Source organism: Rhopilema esculentum, chromosome 9 (genome assembly GCF_057945365.1).
Source record: "Rhopilema esculentum isolate cy_ngs chromosome 9, ASM5794536v1, whole genome shotgun sequence".
Taxonomy (NCBI): Eukaryota; Metazoa; Cnidaria; class Scyphozoa; order Rhizostomeae; family Rhizostomatidae; genus Rhopilema; species Rhopilema esculentum.
This window is the reverse complement of record NC_142823.1, coordinates 3,207,502-3,235,106: the sequence shown is the minus strand read 5'-3', so window position 1 is coordinate 3,235,106 and position 27,605 is coordinate 3,207,502. Positions and strand designations below refer to the sequence as shown.

Sequence of the window (27,605 nt, the reverse complement as noted above, 5' to 3'; positions counted from 1 at the left end):
CAATTTTATGATATTGCTTTTCTCTCGAAGCTCTAAAATCTGTTTAAGAGCATATAATTAGACAATTAGATTCAACAGGGACTCTTACTTCCAGACTTTGTTTAGCTCCCACCTAAGCAGCATCGCGCCGTATTTAAATCATTTCTCTTCGTTATATATAAGAACAAAGGAGAAAGTCTTTATGAGTTGGTTTCATCAAATCAGGCAATCCTAGTGCACTATTGTGCATATTTAAGTTTCTAGAGTAGTTTGGTATGGTACAAGATAAAAGCCTATTTGTTGGAATGCAATAGTATTAGTAATCAGTTTAGTGATCAGCCTCTCGCAATTGTTGATTTGAGTGTGAACCTCACTTTTTAAAGCCATTTTGACAAAAAATGGCAATTTCTTCATATTTTGTCTTTTCTGAATGACCATCAGACTTTAGCTTCATCATCAGCATAACTTACAGTTTAGCTTCAGTAACTTTGTCCTCAAACTGCTTGACTAAAGTTTTCCAGTTTATATCGTGGCAAATGTTGTCATCGTGTCGGGAGTTTTTTAAAACATCTTTTAAAAAGTATGTAAGTTTTCAGTAACATTGCATTGCCTACAGATCCAAACACTCTCCAACTTTAATTTTTGGCATTAAGTGATATATATTTGACTGTGTTAGAGACAATAGACTTTAGCCTATGGATGTTTTCACCTTAATTTTAAGTCTGTTGATGTGCCTCCTGTCCATTAATATTAAGTGCATCGAACTTTTATACTTCGCTGGAGTCGATTATCAGAAATTCCTGTCTTTGAACAAGGATCCTTATCTGTAAGACAAGAGCAGTTGCTTGCTCAAAATATCTACAATGATAAAAGTTAAAATTGATAAATGAGTCATTAATGCAAAGCGACAATGGTAAGATGCTGAAAAGTTTATCAAAAGTGTAAGGGCCAGTTATTAATGTCCGATTTGCCTAAAAACATTGTCGTATTTTTTTTGCGAGTAGGAAAACCTGCTGTATAATTTGAAAAGCATCAAATTAAAGCTCAATATCATTTTCAGTGTAAAATTAATGACATTATCAAATTATTCAAAGCAGTGTCCTTTCTTCCTTTCAAGTAATTAGAAAATCATGCTACTGTAACTGTATCACTTGGTCAGACAGGAAATTAATTTTTAAACTAAAGAGATAAATTCTTTCTTTATATGGAAGAAATCAAACGCTATTAGTTTTAAACAAGTCAGTTGATGGCATTAGCAAATAAGCGAGACTGCAACTCATGAAATGTAATTATGAGCTTGATTCTTTATAAAGCTCTCTTTAAATTGCTGACTATTGTGTAATCCCAACCGAGTCCATACTAATCTGTGCATTCTATGCAAACCTGAAGCAACCTGAAATTGGCTTATTGCGTTTTAGCCCATGGCAATGAATCAAATAGACATCCTTTCTATTTCTTCGCTCGCTAACGACCGACCATATCGATCATTGTTTATTTCAAGACAAGAGAAAAACTCTAGAAAACACGCAAAAATTATGATGTTATTGATTAAATAAAAACTGTACGTGACAGACAGAAAGTGTTATTTCAAAAAAAATTTGAATGAGCTAGTTTGCTGCAAAGTTGCACTATGGGTGTAGTGGTTGCTAAAGATTCAGGGGGCTTGGTATTGGTCTTGCCCTAATATCGTTGCTTCATGGAACTAAAACATACAAATGGTACATGTGAGGCATAAATTAACCGGGAAGGTCATGCAATTCTGTAGCTGGTTTATCTCACTAACCATATCGTTTCGCATTTTTCTTAGACATTTTTCTTAGCTCTCAATGTTTGATAAAGACAGAAGAAAGTAATCCGTGAAGCTTTTGCATATTTCATTTGCCAGAAGACATTCATTTTAATGCGCTGTCAAGCATGTTTTAGGCTATAGCATCTATGGCATCAGTACCTGCTCGTTGCATGCCAGCCTCGTCTTCTAAACGAGGCCTGGTGACAAGACTGATGATCCTCGCTAATCAGCACAAAGCTTTAGTAGCTTGGCATTTTCTTTAGCCAGCAAAATTTATAATGCACCGCTCCTAAAACTACACAGAGTCAAAGAGATGATCGAGATATGACATTTTCTCTTCCATAAACTCCCGATTAAGCGCCCCCTTGAATAGGCCCCTTCTTGAATAAGCGTCTAATCTTGAAGTAAAAACATATAACGTTTACTAAAAGTAAGGAAAAACGTTTTGTTCAATGTATACATAATGCACAATATCAGAATATGTAAGGTTTATCATTACACCATGTATTGCTTTATAGGTGATTAAAGAACTTGAGCAACTGTAGAAGACAATAAGAATGCTTTACTTGCCTTTCCATCACACGAGAACGAGTTTTGATATCAATACAGACAATACGTTTTGGTAAGTAAATGTTAACATTTTGTAGAAAGAACTACAAAGTATTCTAGCGATCTTTAGACAAAAGAGATCCTAGATACACCAAGTAGTGACCATTTTTCATTTCTAGTAATATTCATTGTTCCATGTGTTACAATGAGTAAAGTTGCTATTTAATAAGTCACGCCGTGGTCATATCCTCAAGCTCCTATAAATTGTGAAAACAGAGTAGAAAAGTTTTGATTGCATTTTTTGCGTCTAATTGTTCCGTGATTTCTGCACGTTAAATCTGATGTGCAAAAGCCTACTGAAAATTCAAGCAATGATGGGATTTTTAGGAAAAACACCAAAATTCCTTACAAGTTCTTTTAAATGTTGAAAAGTGGATTTTTTTGTGACCCCTGCGTTCTGATGTGTTTACTGATTTTTTGCTTTCTCCGTGTTTATTCAGATTTACAAATGACTGATTCTGCTTCATCTTAAAAATATGCAATATATAGACTTCTATGTAGAAAGCAAAGCGGTGCTTTCACAAGTATTTCATTCCTGTAACAGAATATAAAAAAGGGTAATATTAAATGAGAATGGATCATCATTTACTGCTCTCTTTTCACGCATTTCTTTAAAAAATTAAGGTGTTCAAACTTTAGGGGGATGTAACATAACATAACATAACATAACATAACATAACATAACATAACATAACATAACATAACATAACATAACATAACATAACATAACATAACATAACATAACATAACATAACATAACATAACATAACATAACATAACATAACATAACATAACATAACATAACATAACATAACATAACAAAACAAAACATAACATAACATAACATAACATAACATAACATAACATAACATAACATAACATAACATAACATAACATAACATAACATAACATAACATTCGACAGATTCTTGAATCTCAGCCTGTTTAGAAGATTCTTGTAATAGTCCCTACAATATACACATCTATAGTGCAATATCATGATAACAAATGAAAGCTTATTAATTTTAATGATTAAACCTTCTTACATTTGTTAATTCTGTTGTGATTATTGTACTGTAGATAAGATTAACCCGCTGAGATTGGGAAGACAAGTTAAGCCTACCTTAGCCATCTTTCAATATTTGTTGACCAGGACTGTTTTTATCATCAGTTTTATAACTCCTCTTCACGTTTTTGAGAGATTACGCCAGTTGGCTTTTTAGGCATACCTTTTGCAATGCCATGGTACCAAATCTATATATATTTATATCTGCTGGTTTTGCATTGATCTTGGCAGTTCAATGCTGTTCTCATTTTGCATGGAATCCATTTTAAAGACAACTAACTTACTTTAATCAAGCACTGCTTCGTTTATCACCAAATTTGAATGTTGAAAAATGGTCATGCAGAAGTACCCTTTTTTATGAACAAAGTTTTCGTGCAATTTCAATTAAGTGAAAAACTGAGTACACACTTTTTCAAAACAAGTGGAATTAACGAAAACATATTCTTGTACACGCAGAACTCAAAACTGTGGATCTATTCACACATCTGTTTAATATAAGATGGAGCTTTATAGCATACAATTATATAGTATTAAATTTGAAGCAAGAGGTATAAATACGTTTAGATAACGCTGTACAGAAATCAACATATGCCTGTGAGGAAATCTTTAAAGCAAGCAAAGAATGCATATGCGCTATGATGCAGCGAATAGAGCGTGAAGAACTGATATATTATATCCCAGTGAGCTTCTTCTCGCCAAGCTCTCGTGGTGAAAAGTGATGTTCTCTTTCTCGCCATTTTTTCCTCATCAAATAAAAACATTTGGATTAGAGCAAATGGGAAATGTTTTCAAAAAGTCGAGGATCAAGACATTTATTTACTGAGAAGTGATTCCAGCCTATGTAACGATTCCTACAGGTATGATATTCATATAATTATTGTTATTATTGTAGCAATGCCGTACTCATGCATGAAACAATAAATCGTTATCAGTTCCGCAGCCACAATTGCTTCAACGGTGGCGCCAGCCACTACGCTTGGTGGTGGGGGGGGGGGGGGGGGTTTGGTGGTCAAAACAAAATATTTTAGACCACTCCCTTTTTAGCATCACAAAGGGTCCTTTAATCAACAAGGAACGCAAATTTTACCTGAAGGGAACGTTAAATACTACCCTCCACTAGCAATATATCATCGAATTTAGACGAAATACAAAATTGATCCTGACGAGAATTGGGGGACGTGTCCCCAAGTCCAACCGTGATGTAGCTACTTTGTTGCTCTCAAGGAGACTCGCCCCCTTCGAAGTCATATAAATGCTTTGCTTCCAACAAACAATCAATCCCCTTGTTCCAGTGTTGTCATGCAATAGTCTAGTCATTCCCTCAAGCAATTCTATTATTCATAATGGTTCTGATTAGCCTTTCAAATATTACACAATCTTACAAGCATCGTTTGTCATTTTTGGTTTTTGACTTGTAGTCCTTGGGTCTAGCTTCTGTGCACGATTCACTCTTATTGCTATTTTTACATCACTTTTTCAGGTATTTTGAATACACATGATCATGTGGACTGCGGCCTTGGAAAGAGCAGCTAGAGAAGCAAAAGGTACAGGATTCTATTTTGTTGTTGTTTTTCTCTAATTTAATTGTCACCACGTGACACTTTTGCTTGTTTTGCGTCACTTTTCTATTTTGTTTCTTACGCGAAAGGCATTGCACGGGTTTCCACATTGCTATCGTTTGCTTATTTCAAAATATATTTTAGGCCTCTCTTTAAGAGTATCCCTTTTACGCTTAAATGGTTGTACTGAAACAAGGGCTACAGACATCTTAAATCATTCAATCATTCAGTTTTTACAAACATCTTGCTCTGCAGGTCTGAATGGTAAAAACTTTCAAATGTTTAAGAACATCCTTAATTTTTGTCTAAAACCTATCAAAAACAAAGAAACCACACCTTCCTTGAGATGTTTTTGCCCCAATGCAGCCCAACACTTGTAAGTTTGGGTGGTTGTATTCACTGCAAGGAAAACAATGCAATATCAAAAACAACACACAGTGATATCACAGGCACAGTTTATATTCTCATCAGCCCTGTGGAAATTAGAAGTCAAAAAGCACATTGAAGTCAAAAGTGTGTTATTTTGGGCTTTGAAAAGCACACATTTGTTTCCCTGACCATTTCCTCGGTTCAATGACATAAGCAGCTCCAGGAGAGTTGAGATCTGGAGGAGTAGTCCCAAGAAAGCTCATGCAAAGACATGTCCTTTTTTACTTTTGCAACAAACAACGATGCCCTTTTAAATGAATGATGGAATGAAGCAACTTTTATTTTACATAGCAATCAAAAACTTTCGATATTATCAAAATGTAATGATCTGTCTCTCCCCTCCACCCCAATAATTTTGTTGGGTTTTTATGGACATTTTTCGAAAGCTGTTTGTTATTAGTCAGGGTCTGATGCTCTTCTCATGTTTTCGTACTGCTCCAACATATGATCTTATATCCAAGGCCACTACCATCTGCTTCTCCTTACTTGGAGTATGTAAAAAATTCTTGCTTTCTTTTATTATCTTATCAAATGCAATACTGTTTTTAAGCATTACTTGTCAAATCTTATGCAAATCAATCATAATCATGGATTTGTCGCTCTTAATCTGGAAATAATGCAAATAACAGCCAGAAACTCAATCTTTTAGTAAACCAGATGACGTCAAGTCAGTCCAGAACCTGTCTGCGTTACTAAGTCCAATAACATATTCCTTGTCACTCGCTGCTTAGGTAGGTCATCGGATAAAGGCTGCCTAAAGACACGACAATAACAACTTGATGTTTATAATCAAGATGTACTGGTTAACGCCTTTGCCCTATTAAACACAGAGATATTGCATGTGTATCTTGTTATCATATAGAATAATCACATATAGCAAGATTAAAAGTTCTTTCTCTTGCTATGTCAAAAATAACTTAAGATGTGTCAGTTCCTAATAAGAAACACAAGTCTTTTCCTTGGCATGTCTACAGCAGTGGTGCCGTGGAGAGGGGGTGGGAGGTGGAGGCTCAGTCCCCTTGTTCAAATTCAGAGAGATCTAGAGGCTCAGCCCTCCTTAGCAAGTGAGACCATATTTAGCTTGACGAATTCTGTGTTAGCAACCCTTTATTTTACTGTAGATTTCTCACCCATGAGTAATTTCTTCTCAGTTTGTTTGTGTCATCGAATAGTTTGAATGTCTTCTAAACATAACACCAGAATTTTGGGTGTGGTAAGAATGTGATCATGGGTGTGGCCTTTGCATTTCCCAATACTTACTTTCCAGCACAGCCCCCTTCATAACTTTCTAGAACGGCACCTTTTGTCTACAGTTGGTGTTAATTGAGTCTTGGAATCTAGAGATTGGTAGATATCAACTAAGCTGATGGCAACGCCTTTTCTTACCAAAACGCGTATACCTGTGATCAATTTGCGCATAGAGTTTGAAATATAAGGAAAACGATTTCATCTACTGCTAGTTTTTCCTACATGTTCGAGTACAGTATACATTTACGAATTTTACGTCAATTTTGCTAGCAATAGCTGGCTTAGACTTTTATCTTGCTTAGACGTACCCAGTCGAGCTACCCTTTAGTTGATCTACCAACCAAAAGTTTCTGTTAGCTTTAGCTCTATGACTGGAAATCTTTGAAATACAAGAAAATTAAGTATAGCCACTACTTATAAGAGGTGACGCCCGGCATATACTCCCAGGAAAATAGGTGACGCCCTTTTGGTTCTTACGATCTTTTAGCTTATATTGAAATCAACAGATTTCAACAATGTCAAGATTTGATGGGTCTGCATACCCTTTCCCCGATCAATCTCGTTGTCTCTTTGACAAATTTTGGGGCCCGCTTTTGAATTGTAGAATCTTGAACCCGAATTCTTTCCTTTTTAACGCCACTTATGTGAAGTCATAAGGCAACATTTAACTCAAGAATCTTCGACAAGGCAGTGGCCCACTAATTCACAGCCGTTTAAAGAGAGCTACGCAATTTTCCCTACGCGTGTCTCCAGCTGAAAACATTGATAATCATATTTATCATGCAAGATAAGATCCCAGCCCCTTTGTTCGTGCCCTAGGGCGTCCAAGAGCTTGTTAATCTGTTTAGCTTTGTCAGTAAAATTGAGTATGTAGAATTCATGGCGCGAATAATGACCACGTGTCTTATAGGGGCGTTTGACTGTGTTGTAATGTTCATGCAATCAGCGTGCATCGTTTGCGATCCTTGTTGTTATCATTACGCCACTTACTTTCTGTATGACTTTTTGCCTCTTATTTACGCCATACCTCTAGCCTAAAATGAAAACAGTTTTGAATAGAAACGATCTTAAAGCCTCGAGATCTTATTTTCTTGATCAATAACGGCTGAAATGACCTAATTAAGTCTTGTACGAGTCCTTTTCAAAGCCGTAGTTGTCCTAAATATTGTTTTTCCCATGAATGTTATTTGAATTTTTCCTTGACCCATTACTGTGTTGTTTACAAGGTCAATTAATCTTCATCATCATTGCAGCAAAATCAACTGTAAACATGGTTTATCAAATAATTACGTCATAGGTATACAAAGGTTAATTAAAAGATGCCCATGTAGACAAGGTCAAGCCTCTTAAAAAAGAAAATGCTACGTTTGAAAATGGGGTCTATCTGGCTTTATAAATTTGCTGCTCACATTAAAATGTGAAAACTCACTTCCGAATTTCTCAGATAGGCCACTGTAGAAGCGTCAGCTGTATTTGTGCTAGAAGATTGTTAGATCTTAACATTAATATATTCAAGAGTCAACTTTCATATTCTTTGTTGGTTTGCATTCGCTTTTCTTTATTGGAGAACATCCAATGGAGTTTTTGCTACAAGGACAGCAGATTAAGATGTTTTTGAAACACGCATTGCTACAAACAACAATAGCTATCGTACCACGAAGAATAAGCTTGGTTTATCTTTGTAAAACACGCGAAGCCACAACGTGGCAATTGCTCAGGCATTGGTGACCCATTGTGAGTGCGTAGATATGGATCTGTTGTTATGCTTGGCAAAGGACAATAAAACAATAAATCGAAGATATAAGAAATAGAGCGCAAAGGTAGATGCATAAGAAGGTTAGTTTATCGAATAATGCTCACGCTGAGTGCTAGTTTATCGAAGAATACTTATGGAAATACGAAAACTCCTTTCCACAGGTGTAAACTCTAATTTGTGTATTGAAAAACCATCGTTAGCAATTTTTTTCTTGAAATTCAATAGTAGATTGGTTCTTTAAATTTTTTGTTTTGATCGATGAGTAGCTTTATTGTGTAATATTTTCTAAAAATTTTAACTTTCGAAGCTTATTGCTTTTTCTTTGCAAAAAAAATTAATCAAGCATCCCTAATCACTGACATAAGACAATGGCTATGGAATGGCTATATAAAACTACAGAAGATGTTTATTGTTACTTTCTTTACATAAAGGAGTTGCCTTTTGTTAAAAGTATTTTTCTCTTTTTCTTAATGAATCACTGGATATTTTTCTCGTCATCAACAAACTGAAGCTAGTTGAAGAGCATGCTTTGTTCAGAAATGGCAAATATTGAAACACAGCACCTCATATTAAAACAATCCAATGAATTTATCAAGCAAAACTTGCTCTCGTAGTAAGATTCATCGTTTATGGAAGCATTGAAAAATGTACTGGAAAATTGTGATCCATCTTAGAGAGCTGAAAGTGATACAAAATGTTTGAAGCAATTCAAAGGGAGGTCCCGCCCCGACTTTATTTTCCTTCTCTTCATAATCTGACCCCTATGGATACCAATACTTTGCCTACAGGATACCATTATCGTGAAATTCGCACTAGGAAGGTTTCTATCCGGTACACAATAGATTTGAGCAGGTTGTTCGAGCATTCTATCGTTATGGTTACTTTTCTGCGTAAAACCCAAAAACAGCTGCCCACGACAGCTGGTTTATCTGAGTAATTCATACAGAGGCAATCAAAACGGAGGAGCTTGTACTTGGAAAGCTGTGCCATTCTGTCTTGACTGTTTTTATGAACGGTCTTAGATTTCCCTCATTGGCTTCTGGTGAAGAGAGCATCATTTGTTGCTACACATCATACTAATCAATGACGTCTTTCGGCGGTCAGCTCGCCCTCCTGTAAACACGAACAAGCTAGATCGCGAAAACTTTCTCTTTAAAGACGAAAAAATGGTTTGGAAGTTCCGTTGCTGCTGCAGCTGTCGTGGATTTTCGTTAAAACCCGAAACAAACTTGGCTTTGGTTTTATGCCTCGTCTTCTATCTGTATGTTTGTCTTGGAGGAGCCTTGTTTCTTCTACTCGAGGGCCAAGGAGACGGCCAGCCGCTTGATAATACAACGATAGCATTGGTATGGCCTTCTTGATAATTTGTTTTGATTTCTTTTTAGATATCTTTGAGATATTTTTAAAATTCCGTTGATATTTGTCAAGCAAAAGACCTGTTTGCATATATTTGGTAGATCATTGTTATAGAAAGCAGTGTGATGGAATTCTGTTAAGGTTAGTGTTGTTAAAGCAATATCAGCCAGAGGATAAGTAGAATCGCTTAGATTGTTGCTAATTAGGCGCGTTAAATTGGAATGGGACCTAATGGAATGCCCTCAAAACATACTCATTGATAAAAATCTTCAAATTAATTGCAAGGAAATGAGATTTTTGAATTCAGAGTCTTTATACAAAACCCATTCTGTTTTTCATTTTTTTGATAAAGCTGTATATTTCATCAATTCGTGATCCGATGAAGTTAGAGACCTAGTGAAAAAAAACTTTTGTGGAAAGGTTCTTCATGTAAAAGTCTTGAATTTCGAATCGCTAACCGACGAGGAAGTACATTTTATAATTCTTTTAAGGGCGTGTTAGTTGACATCAATAGATAACTTCTCCCTACGATTGAACATGCAAAAGCTGGAAAAGGATGCACCTTTTTAAGTAAATAGCAATTGCCTGAATTAATTGCAAAGTTATAAAAAAGTTTTGTTGAGTGTATGAGGAAAAAATACAATGTTTCGAAAGTTGCCATGGAATGATGTAAAAAGATTCCATAAAGATACTAACTTGCGTGTCGTTCAATATACTGTGACAACATAATTTGAAATTAAGGAAAGAGTGTACGAGGAAAAAGAGAAAGAATTTTAAAAAGCGTATCAAGCGTTACCCGTTATCAAACCTTAATTTCAAGTTATATTAGATTGGAAATCTTCTAAAATTAAGATCTTGTCCAATGTTCTTTGTTGGAGTGAACTGATTCAATCTTTTACCGTGGCAAAAACATTTGAAGAATGCTTGCAGCTGGTATATGGCATTTTATAAACACACCAGGATATCTAGGGAGCTAGTTTCCATGACATTTCTAGAACAACGTTGTAGGTAGATTTCAATATTCTGTATGATTGTCTATCAATTTCAAATCAAATTAAAATGCTTTGGACATCAAAGTAAAGTAAAAGCCAAGGACATAAAGAAAGATTTAACTCTTTCTACCAAGGGTAGGGAATGAAATTTCCCCCAATTTGATAAACATATATAGAGTCAGTTTTAGAAAACAATACCCCTGACGTACCTGTGGAGGCATGGTTTCATCAAAAACTGTATTCTAGGTAGTTATTCTAGTTCATGCGCGTATTCCAATTCATGTTCGGTTGCAATGCTGTTAAATTTCAGGAAATAAGCACAAGCTGTTACTCAGCAAAGGTGACGCCACTTGTTTTTATTTCTAATTAATAATTGAACCTCATAGCAAGATTCCTCTTCTTACTAAAGAAAGAAATCAACGATTTTGGGCTGCTGAATTCAATGAAAAGACAAAATATTATGTCACTGGCTACAAAAAGTTTTGTAGAATCAAGTCTTTGCTCACTCCTTTTGCTTCAGAGACAAAAGATTATTGTTAATATAGAATAGAGCAACAAGGAAAGAAAAGTAAGGCATGAAAAATATGACATTTTGGATTGCAATAGTCAAGGCTGTCGATAATAAGGCTGTCGGTCCTTTGCTTGTTCTTGCTGCAAAGCTATTCTGTCTAGATATATAAAGTATCGCTGTCTGCAGATTTTGCATGCTAAGCATTGATTGAAAAACTTGTTAAAATGGGCTTTTGGTGGCAAAATTTGAAATGTTAATATTTGCCCGTTGTTTAGAGTTTTTTGTCTTCACTGAATTTTTCAAATGGTTTTGTTTTTGCCCTCGAAGCGTGAGATTTTAGCCAGTTATAGTGATCTACGTCTTAAAGATTCATAAATAACGGTTATGATTTCCAATGCTTTAATACAATACTCAGAAAATTGGACAGCGTGTCCTAATACATGTACGTTTTAGGACACTCTTTCCAAACTTACAAGCACTATCTACAACAAAGCATTTCTTCAACTGCAAACTCTCAAACACATTCAACCCGAAGCAATCGCAAGCGAAAAAGAAATGCTTTCAAGCCAATGACAAATAGCCATTACCCCTTTCTCAGAGAAGCAAAATGTGAGACAAGAGAAGAATACATTTAAAAGAACGTAGGAAAAGGGGTTTATTGTGCCTGAGTCATCCCCCTTTGACTTAAGTTGCCCCTTTGACTTTGGCAAATGTGGTAGATGTATGGTAACTTTTAGGGGCTCACCGTTTGACCCAATTGAGGAACTATATCGCCCTCAGAGTCCTTTGTTTTCAGAACAGAGCACCTTTGGTGCCAAGAGTTACTCTTTGCTCCCTCTTCTAGTTTCTGAGCCATTTGTGAAAATCGCACCTGTGGCATCGGTGTAAGACCCAACCCTAATTCTATTGAGGCAAAGGTTTCCTCTCATTAGGTCTTAGACACATCAGCAAAATCTCGACTTTCCTAATGCATTTTCTTTCCAGCAACCTGCCAGGATCAATTGAATTCTTTGTGAACCCTTCATATCGCACAGCAAAATAGACAAGATTGCTGGACAGGTGCAGGCCTTTTGCTTTAGAAAATTTTTTGCATTTTTCGTAAATGACGCCACGAAGTTGTATTTTGACTGGGAGAAACGATTTCCAAGGGACCTTTCTTATAGCAGTATTGAAAGCTTGAATGGATTTCTAATGTGTTAAGCTTACTAAATACGTTTCTATTTGAAAGAATCACTTACTTTGTCTAATTACTCGATTGCATTTCTCACTTATAAAGAATCCAGTTGATCAAACATTTGGCTGTTAATTAAAGGATCGTTAGACAAAATCTGATAAGACGGAAAATGAACAGACATTTGAAAAAAATGAGCTTTTCCTTTAATTGTCCTATTGTAAAATGATGGCCTTCAAAAGATATGAGCAGGGCAATATTTGCGGTTGTTGTCTAGCTAGGGATTTTTGTTGACCAACTCATCAACATATGCCAGATAGAGTGTATAATATTTTGAGAAACTTCATCATTCAAATAAAATTCTACTGCTAATTAGCAAACTAAGTAGGCAGCTAGATATTGAATGTATTGTTGGCATACAGGAAGTTTAAGGATGTTGCTTGAAAGAGAGAACGTTTCAAGCAATAACAGAATAGATGTTTGACTTCCGTGTCTCAGGAATATTTCAATGAATGTCTGATGCGCATCAACGTGATTGATCTAGTATGAAGAAAAATGGGTTTTATAGTAGCATCAAAAACAGCCTTCTGACTGCGTAACCAGACAATCCAGATAACATTTTTAACATGATCGGAGATGCTCTTCGCTTAAAAATCATAGCCTTTTTTAGCAAAAATTTTTAAAAATTACTAGTCAGCTGAATAAAGTTTCCTGTTCGAGAAATAACAGCATAAACGGAAAACACAACACCCTGACTCTGCCTAAACCAAATTTTCTCCTATATATCCAACAGCTCTTTCTCAGCAATTTCTCTGTTGCTCTCATCACATAACTTAAGGTTGTCTAACTGCGATAATGATATCATGATTCTATTAACATTTAACCTTACAAAGTTTAAAGTAGTTGTAATCGATAGACATTTTGCGATGAGCAGACTATATGTTCGATCAACCGTGTCGAAAAAAAGATATCTTATAAGCGTAAGATTTACAGCAAGGATTGTTTGCAATCAACTATACTCCACACCACATACGCTTGCAGTTGATCCCGGGAACTTTGGTTCTCTATAAACAGTACTCAGCATTCTTCAAATCAAAGTCATAACTTGCTTTCTCTAACCTAGCTTTATTTTGTTTGTTCATCAAAGAGCTTCTCAGCTGCTTGCATTTCTTTACAAATAGTGCTAACACTTGGTAATGAGATCATCAACATAGTAAGCTATGAAACCTTGTTGTTTGGTTTTCGGTCAAGTTAATCAACCGATTTAAGAGCGTTTCTTTAAACTATAGTTTATCTAGGATGTGAATCCAAGATTTAAAGTCGAAAGCACTTCTATTCATTGAATTTTCTTTATTTGTTGAATGGGGATTCATAATCTAGAGATCAGGGCTTTTTTCTTGAATAAGCTGAAGTCATTGCTAAGATTTATAAAACAACAATAAGACAACTGCCAACGTAAAGGCGTGGCAAACGATTTCTTCATCAAATGTTGGCGTTTGCGTTCTAAATGCGTGCAAACAATGATTTCTGGAATATCATCTTTATCGACATTATGTGTCAATATGTTGCAGTCAGTTTAACGAGCTTAAAGGAACTTTGATTAGCTTTTATCTTAAAGCCTTTTCGATTTTGTAAAAGGAGACGTCATAATGATTCTTCGTAATGTCGTTCTGATACTTAATTGGAAAAATAATGAGTTTGCCCACTATTTTATTGATAGGGTGTTGTTGCCAAAGACAGTTGTCTCCGAAAAGTCGTGCATAGTTAATCAAAGCATGATGATCTAATTCTTGATTGTTTTCTATTTTGGAGATTGTTGTTAAGAAATACTCTGCAAAATTTCTTAAAAATCCACATTCATAAAATTTGAGTGACTGAAAGGAACTCTTAATGATAACATCATCAACATAATACTCATTGATGCCTTTTATTTTAAAAAAGCCATATGTCTAATGTATTTACAGTCGATATTCTTCAAGATTCAGGATTTGTTATATTGAAATCTTTGCAGGCCTTCGTAGCTGGTTCGAAGCATTTGTTATAAGAGATTTTTAAAATTTTGCGGAATTTTAAAGCAAAGTTGCTTTCTTTATGCCGTGAATTTACAGAAAAACCTTTATACGTCATCGACTATTTTATTTCATCAGGCTTAATCGCTTAATTCCTGCATTGTTTTCGGCTCAAAATGGAGGAAAACTACCCACATATGATTCATGTGTTGAAGCGCGCAGATGTTTAAAATTGATGCACAGCAGTAGAGTAAATTGCCGCTTATCATTGACTACAGAGGCAGATGCTAAGGTCATGCAAACAACATGAAGTAGTTTGCTTGTATAGTTGCAGTTGTAAAGAGAACTTCAGATTTGGTCTAACAGACATTCAGAAAACTTATATAAAATTCGCCAAATGACTCGTAAATATACCTGATACTAAAAATTCAGCTACATGAGAATGCCTATTAAATTACACAGTTAAAGGGTCCTTGTTGATAACAGCACTTTGTGTGTTGAAGAGGTTACCCTGTGTAAAAATTGTTATTATTTTTATCTATTATGGGATGTCCACGTGAAGGCAATTTCTTGTTGAATAGTTAGATATTTGGATCTAGTGACAAGTCTTACTTTCAAATTGTCAGGGCAGAGACCATTTATTACTTTATAGATCATAACTGCCCTGTCAAATTTTATCAAATTTGAGACCGAAAGCCAATTGCAGCTCCACCCGTCCTTTAATCTTGAGCCTTCTATTAGCGCGCGCGCTCTGATTTGTAAACGATGAAGATGATCGAGCTTTGTGTTTGACAATTTGCCTCATAGTTCATCACCTTATAGATCTGATCCAGTTTTGATTGTGGGAGTATATTCTTTAGTTTGCACAGGGACAAGAGAGCATTTTTTATTTCACCATTTAAGGTTTTTATATTGCTCATTCCTTGTCAGATTTCCGTCGACCGAAATTCCAAGGTATTTGACCTTTTGAGCTCGTTTGATTGCCTCTCCATTTAAATTTACTTCTAGTGGACGAAGGATACGGTTGGTTTGTTGTTTATGACCAATAACCATTTATTCTGCTTTATCAGTATTCAAACTAAGCTGATTCAGACGTAACCATTCTGCAATATTGTCGATCTCAGCTTTTAGATCATTACAGAGATCTTATATATCTTCGGCAGAACAGGTGACACTGGTATCGTCCGCATACATGTTTGAGGTGCATTTTTTGAGGCACTGCTCAAAATCATTTAGATACAGGATGAAGAGGAGCGACCCCAAGTACGATCCCTGGGGGATACCGCAGCCAACAGTTCTCAAGCTAGATCTATGGCCATTTTTTGACATTACTGTCTTCTGCCGGTTATATACGATGTGAACCACCGAAGAGATGTCCCTTCCAGTCCGTATTTGGTTAGATTCGATAGAAGAATCCCGTGATCCACCGTTTCAAACGCTTTTTTAAGTTCGAGAAATACGCTTTTTATAATTATATGCTTATCAATACCTTCAAATAACCTTCCGTACCATATATTGGGGATAGAAACCCATACTGCATCGGTATTTGCTGCATATATGCAAAGTAAAATCATCTGTCTAGACTCTCTGATTTTCAATACCCGTTGGTTCTTGAACCTATAAGGTGGTCTTGCCAATAGACAGCAAAATATTCATAAAACGTATTAAAAGGAAAGCACCCATTTTTAGATAGATTAGTGCACGGAATGTTTTGACTGCTTGAATTACTAGTCGAGTTAGGATAGGTACTAGCATGTACACTGTTTCTCAGCATTAATAATCAGACTGCGATATCTCATCAGCTCTTTCGTTTCACCACAATTCATTTTCGCGTACTGTCTCTGCGCACGAATCCAAAGGTGTGCGAAAATTAAAGGCATTAAGGTAAATTCTCAATTTTCAACTGTTCTCTCAAATATAATATTATTAATTTCTACGCTGCCTTGTCTTGGCTTATTGTTGTTCTGAAAACACCGTCTACAAAACTGCAGCTGCTGTTTCTGTAACCTAATAAATTAAAGGAATTTTAGCAAAATATATAAGAAAATTTATTTTCATAGTCAATAACTCGACACAAATAAAAAGTTGTCAAACGAACCGACGGCCAGCTGCCCCTCTGCTTGACAATCCAGTAGCAGATTTGAGTATCTATCCGATTTATTGATGAGTACTATCAAGCAGAATTAAAGGGATTTGTTAATTTCTACCCTGATGTCTGTAAAGAGTCCGATATTGCCTGCAATCTCGAAGATCATTTCAAGCAACAATGTAGAAGAGATTGTTCGTCTCTTCAATTTTTCAAATTTGTGTGTGTTCCAGAAATCTTTCACATCGTCTTGTTGTTAATTTGGACGACATTTTCCACTCGAGGGTGTTGATTTAAACTCTGACTTAGCCATACTTAGAGGCGGATCCAGAGTGAGTTCCTTGAGGCACACAGCTCAGTCAGTTTCCCAACATATAGCTAAGATTAGTGTTGCCTAAAATAAGTAATATTTAAACTATGAAAGTAAAACCTAGAAATTATAAGTTTTATCGCAATCTTTACAAAATTTTAAAATTGCCAGTTTGATGTAATTCGTTCGCCCTTTTTCTTCCTTCTTCTCTGTCGTGATTTTGAAACGATTTTCCAGACGCTGTGGAGGACAACAGCAGTCAATTCTAGAACTCGGAAGTAAACGTTTTTTGCCTCGGAAATGAATGAATTGGAACAATGAAAGTTTTTTTTGGAACACGGATGGAACTCAGTCAAAACAGCATCTGGAACTCGGAAATGATACCATATTTGTAAGAGAGCTGTACAATAGCCAGTAGTTGATTGGCTAATTATTATCTCTGATCTGTTATGGAACTGAAAAAATTTGAATTCGAAATGGCGACTGCAGATCTTTTATTTCACGACCCTCGCAGCATTCTAGCAGATTATCAAGCGTTTGAGATAAAACCAGGAAGTCTCGTGAATTTTCCAGGAGTATTAACTACCTTTATTTTAAACTGCAGTCGTTGATGGCAAGAGAGACCTATGGTCAGACGGAACACTATATTTTGAAAAATTGGCTGGTGTCTACGTAGGCAAAACAACAAATTGCGAGCAAAACAAAAGGTAGAACTTTGCTGTGGCATCCAAGACAAACGAGAGGGTATTTAGAAAGGGAGAGGGTTGCAGAATTTTTTACAGAGGCACTGTTTTCTGTCGGAAAGAAATTTATAATCTAGATTTAGTGAGTGGATAGTACCTACCCCTCACCTTGGTACCAAAGTGCATAAATATGAATAATAATGTTGTCTTAGGCACAATTATCAATACATTATCTGAAAGACTCTAGCCTTGGCCTGGAACTCATTCAGATTTTTCGCTGGATCCGCCCCTGATACATCAACGATCATTGGACACTATTTCTTTTGGTCGCATGTGGGTTTTCATTTAGTTGTTGTTTCCAATGTTGCTGTTTGTTGCCCTGATGTTGTTGCTTTTTTCTACTTTTCTGTCATCCTTGTTCTTCTTCTTCTGATCTTCGTGTTATGCTGCTGATCGCATTGTATTGCAAACTTGTCTTTTTCTTGTTTGTTTGTATAGTTTGTCCATACTCTTGCCAAACTGATGCATTTTTGTTTACTAAAGTAAAAAACATACGGAAATGCAATATAGAAAGATATTGCACAAGAAACTTGTTTAGTTGTGCCCGGTAGGTGCTTTGCAGGAGATCTTTTAGATATAAATGTATCTAAACACTTGATAGAAGGTTTGTAAAGAGAGAAGGCTTGTAATGAGAGAAAGCAAGTGATGAGTTTTCTTGTGTTTTGAATGGAAATTTTTGAACTAAATTGGTTGAAAATCAGTTTTTAGAATTTATTTTTGTCTTATTTGATAGTCCTCAATTATATTCCTTATATGATGTTCCCTATTTTATTGAAGCTAGGTATTAAGGGCACGATCATTATTACTTAATAAGAGCTGTAGTGTTCTGCTTCCACATCAGGAAAAGCATCAAGATATTTTTTAAAACGAGCACTTTGCGTTTTAAGCTTTCCTGATGCATTTCCGACTATTGCTTTAGAAAATCTCTGGCTTAGAAAATTTTCACTTTAATTGCTTGGTTTTTCAGACCACAAAATCTTTGAGCAAATAATCTCTTGTCCTTGCTTCTTTTCTTCATGCCGCCTTTCTCATTGCAAGCTTCTGTCCGCAAGGCACGCTATTTACAGCTTGCATTGACTAAGGCCTGCATTCAATAGAACTCGTTGCGTCTGATAGTGTTACAATTCTGTAATAAGCCTCATGTCCAAGCTGTACTTACAAGATCAAAGCAAGCAGACAGATTTAAGGCATGCTTAAAAGTCATTCCCTCAAATAACTTGGACAAAGAAAGGTTTACCTGATGGCCGGGATCTGGCATATCCTAGATCAATTCTTCACCCATCATCTAATTCTCAACAGTCGATCAAAGAAAGAGAAAACCAACTTTGTTTTTGCATCTGGCTTACTGTTCGTTAATCTCAGATACAATGAATTTTTTTTGGCGACGAAATCTTGATTCATTTTTTACTTTGCTATTACTGTATTGTAATTTATTGTTTTGTATTTTATTGTATTGTGCTGTGGTCTATTGTATTGTATTGTATTATATTGTATTGTATTGTATTGTATTGTATTGTATTGTATTGTATTGTATTGTATTGTATTGTATTGCGTTACATTGCATTGAATTTGATTGTAGTGTATTGTATTGTATTGTCTTGCGTTGCGTTGCGTTGCGTTGCATTGCATTGTATTGTATTGTATTGTATTGTATTGTATTGTATTGTATTGTATTGTATTGTATTGTATTGTATTGTATTGTATTGTATTGTATTGTATTGTATTGTATTGTATTGTATTGTATTGTATTGTATTGTATTGTATTGTATTGTATTGTATTGTATTGTATTGTATTGTATTGTATTGTATTGTATTGTATTGTATTGTATTGTATTGTATTGTATTGTATTGTATTGTATTGTATTGTATTGTATTGTATTGTATTGTATTGTATCATATGGCAATGCAAGCTATGGCATGGCAAGCTAATGCATGGCAAGCTATGGCATGGCAAGCTATAGCATGGCAATGCATTGTGTTTTATCATATTATATCCCACTATACTTTCCTCGTTTCACACTTCTGTGTAACTTTCATCCAACTCTTCAAAAATTGACTATTTGTTGCTTAAGCGAACATACTTTGTCTTTTTATTAGAATCTTACCGTCACCCAATCACTGAAACAAAGAACCAATTGCTGACCTTCTAGAACTCTCATGAATTGAATAAGGCAGAAATTTAGACCTTACTTAGCAGAGGCAGCGGGGAACCCTTTGCAAATAGGTTGAATGCAAACTACACTTCTGTTCAATGCACGTTTTCAATAATTAATGAAGTGACTTGATTTTTAAAGCAGATCAAAGTAGCTATGTGCATAGATTTTCTCAAAAACAATTTCGTGCAGGTTTTTATTGATTGTAATCTAATGAAACAATAGACAAGAAACTTATTTATTATTATAAAAAATGTTTTGAAAAATACTCGGAATGCACGATTCTTTACATTCCATATACGAAAATTACAGTACCAAAAACTTATTTGGTTTAAACAGACAGTAGCTCTCGAGTCCATTTACAAGAGGTCTAGCTTATAAGACAATACCATACTAGTTTGAGTGTGTTATTTCGTTATTAATAATTTAAATTTTTAATCGAATTTTTAATCACAAGTTATCAAAACTCAGACAAAACCTATTATAGGAGGAGATATAGCAATCAACAAATATGCAAAGATCCGATAACTGGTTAATTAAGAAGATTTAGGCGCAAGCACTGCTTATTGGTAACGAATATCAATGAACTTCACAACACCTTCAATTCTTCAATGAATATCTCATCTATGCAAATCAAACTTTGATAATTACCTTGCAGAAGCAACGGCCGGTGCCAAAAGAGAACCTTTGGAATTTCATAGAGGCAACCGATTTTTCTTTCAATATTCTCACTGGTCAAGGAACTGGTAGGTTTGTCATTTAATTACTTACTCGTAAAAAACAGACAAGTGCATTCCATCAATTAAAATATAGAAGCTTCCTCAGAAGATGTTTCCACATCCCTCATCAAATCAGGTCTTGAGGCTACATTCCCACATCACAGGAAGCAACGTTGAGCCGTTGGTGCATCGGCACAAGTTGCTTTACCTAACCCATACAAAATCCTAACCTTTGATATAGCTATAGACTCAAGTAAAAGCAGCTTAAAGTTCTGGGCAGGGAATTGACAAGAAAAGTTCACTTTCCCCACCAGAAAGCCGATGCACAATCCTACCTTAGATACCTAAGATATGAAAGGGAAAGAGAAAACATGGCTGAATTAAGAGCCTAGTCTTTTCTAAACGAAAAATAACAAGAACTTTGAAATGAATCCCGTGATGTGAATGGGCCCTAGCTTAAAACAATGAAATAAACAAGGATTTGAAGAAACACACTATGCTTGATATCAAAAGGGGAGGGAGGGACGGGAAAAGAGAACAGCGTGGAAACAGCATACGAAATAAACATGAAAATCCCGATCCAACGCAATTAAATACATCAAGGAACCCACACTCTTGTGCAGACGCCCAAACTATAGAACTCCTACTTCTTTATGCCCAAAGGCATCAAAGGAGCACATAAGGTCTTAAATACCAAATTGAAGAATAACAATTGACACCCAAATGGGATAAACACAAAAAAGCTAAATTAAGAACCCCTAGCGAAATCAAGTTCAACCACCCTCCCTCGTAAAATTAACTCTGATAAAATTTCATTTGATTATCATTTGAAATTTCACTTCTAAAAATATTCTTAAATGAACTCTTTATGCGCTTTATAGTTAAGTATTGTTTTAATATTGTTTCGAAAATATTGGTGGCCTTTTTTATTTTAGTTTTAAAGAAACTGTGTTGGTTATCACTCTAACAACTTCCATACAAGTATAACAACATCTTTCCACACTAAGCGGCAAAAATTATGTCACAGACACTAAACAGTTTTTCTGCCTTTTGTGGACTGGACACCACACTTTCATAATTGGAGACCAAGTCTGCATCTTCCATAGTAGCTATTTTAAAATTACTCCTGATATGCTGAGTTCATTAAATCCGAACGCTCAACTCTGTCTTTAAGGCTTTGGAATTTTTCAATATATTTTAATGCTTAGCAGTTTCGATATTATTCCGAACTGTCGTTGAATAAACTGGTATTTTGTCTTCTTTATGTTCAAAGTAGCCAAGCACTGCTCAAGCAGATGGTTGTTAAAAATATATTTACATGCCTGCATCATTCTCTTGCTAAAAGCCTTGGCTACGATTGCAGATTTCATTTTTCTGGCTGAAATGATAAATACTGACAATAAGATTTTGTCCCTCTTTGGCTAGCATTTGAAAGTAATACAATTATTCTATTTTGCAGGTCAAACGACAAGAACTTTGCATAATAACAACAGCAAAATAGCATACATATTCTACGCTGCCTTCGGAATTCCGATAACAATATTGACTTTCCGCGCGACTGGTAAGCGGTTGAACGTTCTAGTGTACGCAATAATCCGCTTCATCAATGTTAAGATCTTCAAACGCCAGTTAACTTCCCATATTCATCTCAAGGCCATTATCATCAATTTCATTTTCTTCGTCGCTACGTATCAAATATCTGCTGTGGTTTTTATGACGACGCAAAACTGGAATTACCTAGATGCAGCATTTTATACAGCGAATCTGTTCTTCTCTATCGGCAACACAGAGATGCGTGTCAATGCGAATGTGAAGCCAAATTCACGTAGAGATAAGGCCTTGCGAGTGGCTTTCAATCTTACGAGTTTTATTGCTTATACAGTGCTTGGAAGCTTCATCTGGTCCGCACATTTGTTCACGCGTCACATGCGCTTCAAAGCACAGAATAACCAAATTGCAAGAACCAATGGAAATGCAAGCAATACCGGCACGGCTAGACGTAATTGCCCTTGGGTCGAGGTTGCACGAAGTCGAGGCTCGTCGCCGACTAAGAGCTTGTGTAAGGAAAGAGAAACGGATCGTGAGTCTGTTTGCTAACATTGAGGACGGGGGTTTGGTAACATGATGCTGAGGTGATGGTCTCGTAAGAGAATAGAGAATTGGTTTTGGGAAAATGAAAAACAGTTAATAGCAAGAGTAAAATAAAAGACATGAAGAAAATAAAAGAAGAAAAGAATAAAAGACATCAAAAACAAAGCATGAACAAGAAAACAATGAGATATCACTGGATAAATTCGACAGTGTGCATGGCCTGGAGTCCAGTGAGTAAATTAATGCTAAGCCCAAAGTTAGTCAACTGGCTATACAGCCTCATGGAATGGCTTTTGCTAAATGAAAGCCACAGAATTGTATGCGCTATTATTTAACTAGGGAATGCTGTATTCCAGTTTCCGTAGCTTCAGGTTTGTCCGATAAGGCCATTGCCAGCTCTTGCGATCACGGGGCATTTGCGTTAGGTGGCATTTGCCGACAAGTTCATTTATTTTTAGACAAGTTTGAGAATTTCCCAGCTAAACACTCCTAGGTGGAAAAATTATTCTTCGTTGCAAAGGAATATTCTGTGTCAGCCCCTGACGCCACTCCTCCTCCCCCCCCCCCCACTGGAACACACCATTGGTATCTGATATCGATTTTGCCAAATTCTAAATAATATTTCTTCAGATTTTGAGTGAAAAAATTTGTGTCATCGTGATTTATAAAAATTTCAACTAAAAATAAAATTTTGTCTGTGGCAAATATTTGCGAAATTCCAGAACTTTAAAATGTCACATGACTAGTTCCCAAAATCACCTGACCTGTCTTAAACTTCAAAATTCATGTCTTCAACTTGTATATAAATTACTCAAAAGATGAAGTAAGATAAGATACTGCGATAAATTTGTGAATATTAAGACAATCTTAGTTATTATATGCTAACGACTGACATCGACAACGCTTAAAAATGTTAAAAACTTCTAAAGAAAAGTTAAATTTACCATTGACTGCCTGACAGCCAAAACTTCATATATTCAAATAAGTGAAATTCCTAGATATGTTGATAATTTTTGTTTTGCATAATTGCTTTAATGATAAAATTCAAGGAAGTAAGATGTTAATTTTATGACAAGCACAGTTGATTAAGATACTAACATTAACGTGTTAAAAATTACTAGAATGAAGTTGTCGCCGTCAATTCTAAACAGTATTCGTTATTATAAATTGCTAAAAAGCTACAATGGCTGAAGCATTTCAAAGCTTAGAATTTTTAGATCAAAGATTCCATTATGTGCATGGATAGAAAATATTTTAAAATTTGATATGGCAAGTATTTCTGGTCCCACATGTGGGTATCCCTCTTTAACTAGCTGAAGAATCCCAAGGAAAAGTCATTTATAAAACAACGTGATACATAAATTGATAATGATTTTATGTCATTTTCTTTTCCGAAACATGATAAAAGGAACTTTCAGTAAATTCTACTCTTTGAAAATCTACTTGTTAGAAAACTTTCTCATGGAAGAGTTTTAAAGCCAAGGAACCAAAAGAAAGCTTTCTTTGGGAAGCAATTTTTTATTTTAAGCAGCAAAACTGAAGCTAGACATATATATAGGGCATAGGATTTCAGAGCGTACAGTGGCCTCTTAAAATCTGGAAAAAGCCTTGTTTTTATCTCCAACTACCCCCCCTTTCTATCTTTCTCACTCTAAAAATTTCTCTTTCTGCGATAAAATGCTGAGCTTTAAAAACTTTGTCTAGCAGTCAAATTATTAAAAACCTAATTCTTTTTGAGCGGCGTTTTCTTCTTTTACTTCAAAGGAAGCAATATTAGATTTTTTTCTTTTAGAGTTTTGTCACATTAAATCCTGATAAGTCCCTTCCCTGCATATCTGTTTCGATTATTCAAATTTAAATACTTCTATTTAAGCTACTATTTGCTCATTATCGCTTATTTTGTTCCTTTCTGTTAAGTAGCGTATCAAATTATCGTTACAGTTGTACATTTGTAAAATATTGTAAACTTTATTGATACTCAAAAACTAATCATCCCTAGCATATCAATTGTAGTTAATTTAGAAATGATGAAGTCTATTGATTGTCTGTTGTTGATTATCAGATTCTTTCTGGCAAACCTCGTTAGCAAAAGTCGAATATGATTTCATATATGGCTTTGAAAAAAGCAAACACTTAGCAACATACTAAAAGCTTTTTCGTTTGACACTCCTCAGAGTATAAAACTTCACCCGTGAAAATAAGGGTTAAAAAAACACGATGGAAGTATATACTTAGTTGTGGACCCTTATTCTGACATTTTATACTCTGAGGAGTGTCAGACGAAAGAGTTTCAGTATGTTGTAAAATGTTTGCTTTTATCAAAGCAATTTGCAAATTTTGTGCGGTCGAAAAATTGTTCACAAATTTTATATATCTGGAAGATTTTGTCCGAGCTGTGAGAGCCATTGACAATGACTGCCCCTGTTTACAAAGGCTCTCGTATTGCAATTTTGTCTATCTCCCAAAATGATATAAAAAATTAAACAATAGCCCATTTCATCACAAATCGATAACATAGGGAGCTGACTTTTATTACCTTTTTATCAGAGCCTTATGAAATAAAATCGGCGAGAAAACGAAAGGGTGAGATAAAGGTAGGTAACGAAAGGGTAATAAAAGACAACGAAAGGGTGAGATAAAATGAATATTGACCCCCTTCTATTTTTTTTTCTCTTGAAACATTGCCCTTCACTTCCATTCTTCTCGTCTCTTTGGAGATTCTGATACCCAATGTACAATGATACTGTAGATACAATTATGCCAACAGCTTCAGTAAAGACTCTCTCTAACTCGTAACTGAACCTATAATAATTTATTTGACAGAAATGAAAATGCTATCTCTATACTGTAACTCTACTTTTCGTTTAACCTCCTATTGGTTTAGATACTTGATTCCAGTGGCGTAGATAGAGGGGGAACAGGGGAACCAAAACCCCTCCTCTAAAGCTAAACAGCTATATTATCGGAAACTTTCTGATTTTGTCGGAAATATAACATGGTTTTCCATTTTTATCCAAGTGTTACATTTTTAGAGGACAGTATGTCTTGGAAGGTTATTATTACGATTTCTTCAGTTGTTGTTAAACAGATGGCAACTTAAAAATGCCCTTTGCAAAGAGAAAAGACCATGAAATCTTCAATTTGTATGATTTATGAAACATGACTTTGAGTAAGTTATTAGACTTTATCACTTGTTTTATTTCAGTTCTAATGTCGTTATGTCATGTTTTGAATCTGTGTGACAACTTTTTTGAGTCTTTGTTATATGATCACCAATAAGGTACACGGCAAACCAAGCCACAAAAATTACATTTTTCAATACGAAAAAATACTTTGCGATCTGGTATCAGATCTGTGCGTTTCTTTGATGCTAAATTTTTGGAACAATATTCCAGTAGATGTAAAAAGATCATTGTCTGTTGTCAATTTTTGTCAAAGGCTTAAAACTTTTTTATTCAAAAAGAGCTATCAAATTTGATTCTGAAGCGAAACTTGTTGTTCTGTCACTCATGTAAATGATCAATTACATTTAAAACCACCTTAGAAAAAGAGGTTCTCTCTCCTCGATTAGTTCATTTACTGAGAGACCTTATCCTAAAGAAACTCCCCAGAAAATAATATTTTACGTTGATTTTTACGTTTAAGAAAATTGTTATTTATTGCCTGTTATTATAAGTATTTTATGTAATGTGTGAAAATTGTTTGTAATTAGTTGTAATGTAGTTGTAGTAAGATATTGTATGTAGAGGACTTTTAAAATATTAAAATCTGAATTGAACTGAACTGAACTGAGCTGAAGTATGTTCAAATGTATGAACAAATTGAAAATTTTTGTCGGAAAATCTCAGTTTTTCGCCCCTCTTATCTACGCCACTGTACACGATCATCATACTATTGAAAGGAAAGAATCATGCAGTACTTAGCCCAGATATAATTACACCGACGGTTTTTTTGTTCAAATGACAGAAATCATTAGGTACTAGCCCGGAGAATGTGTTTTACAATACAAAAATTTGTTTTTGGTGACAAATAAGCTGTTAAAGTAGAGTGTAATCAGTGGCGGCTCCAGCCTGGGATAAGTGGGGGGGGGAGGTGTGTCAGGGACAACACCCTTTTGGACCACGCCCTTTCCCTCTGTTTGAAACTTTTTCTTCCGGAGGAAGCACCTGTTGTCTCCCAAGAAATGTCATTTACATGTGACGATCTAGATAACGTACATACCCCCCTGATGTTTTCTCATCAGGTTTGCAAGAGTCTCAAGGACCAACTTTCTGAAAAAGTGGGGGAGACTATTCCCCCCCATGGTTCGATTGCTCAATCAGAATTGACGTTAGCACATTAACAAACGTGTTGTACGAATGCACTTATCACTAAAAAAAAAATGCTCACTAATAAGGGAGCAGGTTGCCTTAGACTCCGAGCTGAGAGGGCCCCAAGAATTTATGAAAAAGCTCCTAACAATCACAAGAACACTAACAATCACAGTTTTAATGACGTCATCAAGGGCCATTCGCTCTTTGCCTTAGGCCCCAAAATGCTATCGGCTGGTATGACTATGTGTATAATAAAAAACTAAATCTTCCTGTTCATAGTATTAGCAGTATCACAATGAAAAACAAATGCCAAAGCATAAAATTGCCCGGAGTACATCAGCTCTAGCACCCTAAAGGGCCCCCACTGATCAGTGAGGCTCCCTTCCCAAAGTATGCAGTATAAGTCTTCCTTCCATTGCCTGTTAATTTCATCTGGTATACGTATAAACATACGAACAACAGACATCTCAATCCATTAATTGGCCACAATTGTAATTCTTTACACATAACATCATCTTCTTATGAACTTATAATAAAACGCAGAGTTTAAAGATTTTCTTTCGATTTTTCATTTACTAATTCCACATTTAAAGTAGTAAAATTTGAGGACTCATATTGACACAACACAACTTTTTCACAATTACATAGATAACTTTGATCGAGAGTTACTCTAAATGACTTTACAGCTGCTAGCAAATGGTGTCAATCTTGATAAAG

At 35.4% G+C, this 27,605-nt stretch overlaps 1 protein-coding gene and 1 long non-coding RNA gene across 2 annotated transcripts; one reads left to right on the top strand and one right to left on the bottom strand.

Annotated features, from left to right (window-relative positions):
- On the bottom strand, nucleotides 1-11,271 carry LOC148959543 (uncharacterized). Its single transcript, XR_016144027.1, has 3 exons — nucleotides 10,992-11,271; nucleotides 5,338-5,400; nucleotides 1-803 (listed from the first exon to the last, which is right to left on the bottom strand). It is a non-coding gene; the product is annotated as an uncharacterized LOC148959543 (long non-coding RNA).
- On the top strand, nucleotides 9,067-26,361 carry LOC135688809 (potassium channel subfamily K member 15). The gene is made up of 3 exons (XM_065205827.2): nucleotides 9,067-9,780; nucleotides 20,424-20,511; nucleotides 21,944-26,361. Exons 1-3 carry the CDS (start codon nucleotides 9,601-9,603, stop codon nucleotides 22,579-22,581), a joined length of 906 nt encoding a protein of 301 aa, XP_065061899.1. The 5' UTR covers nucleotides 9,067-9,600; the 3' UTR covers nucleotides 22,582-26,361.
- The last annotated feature ends 1,244 nt before the right edge of the window (nucleotides 26,362-27,605 follow it).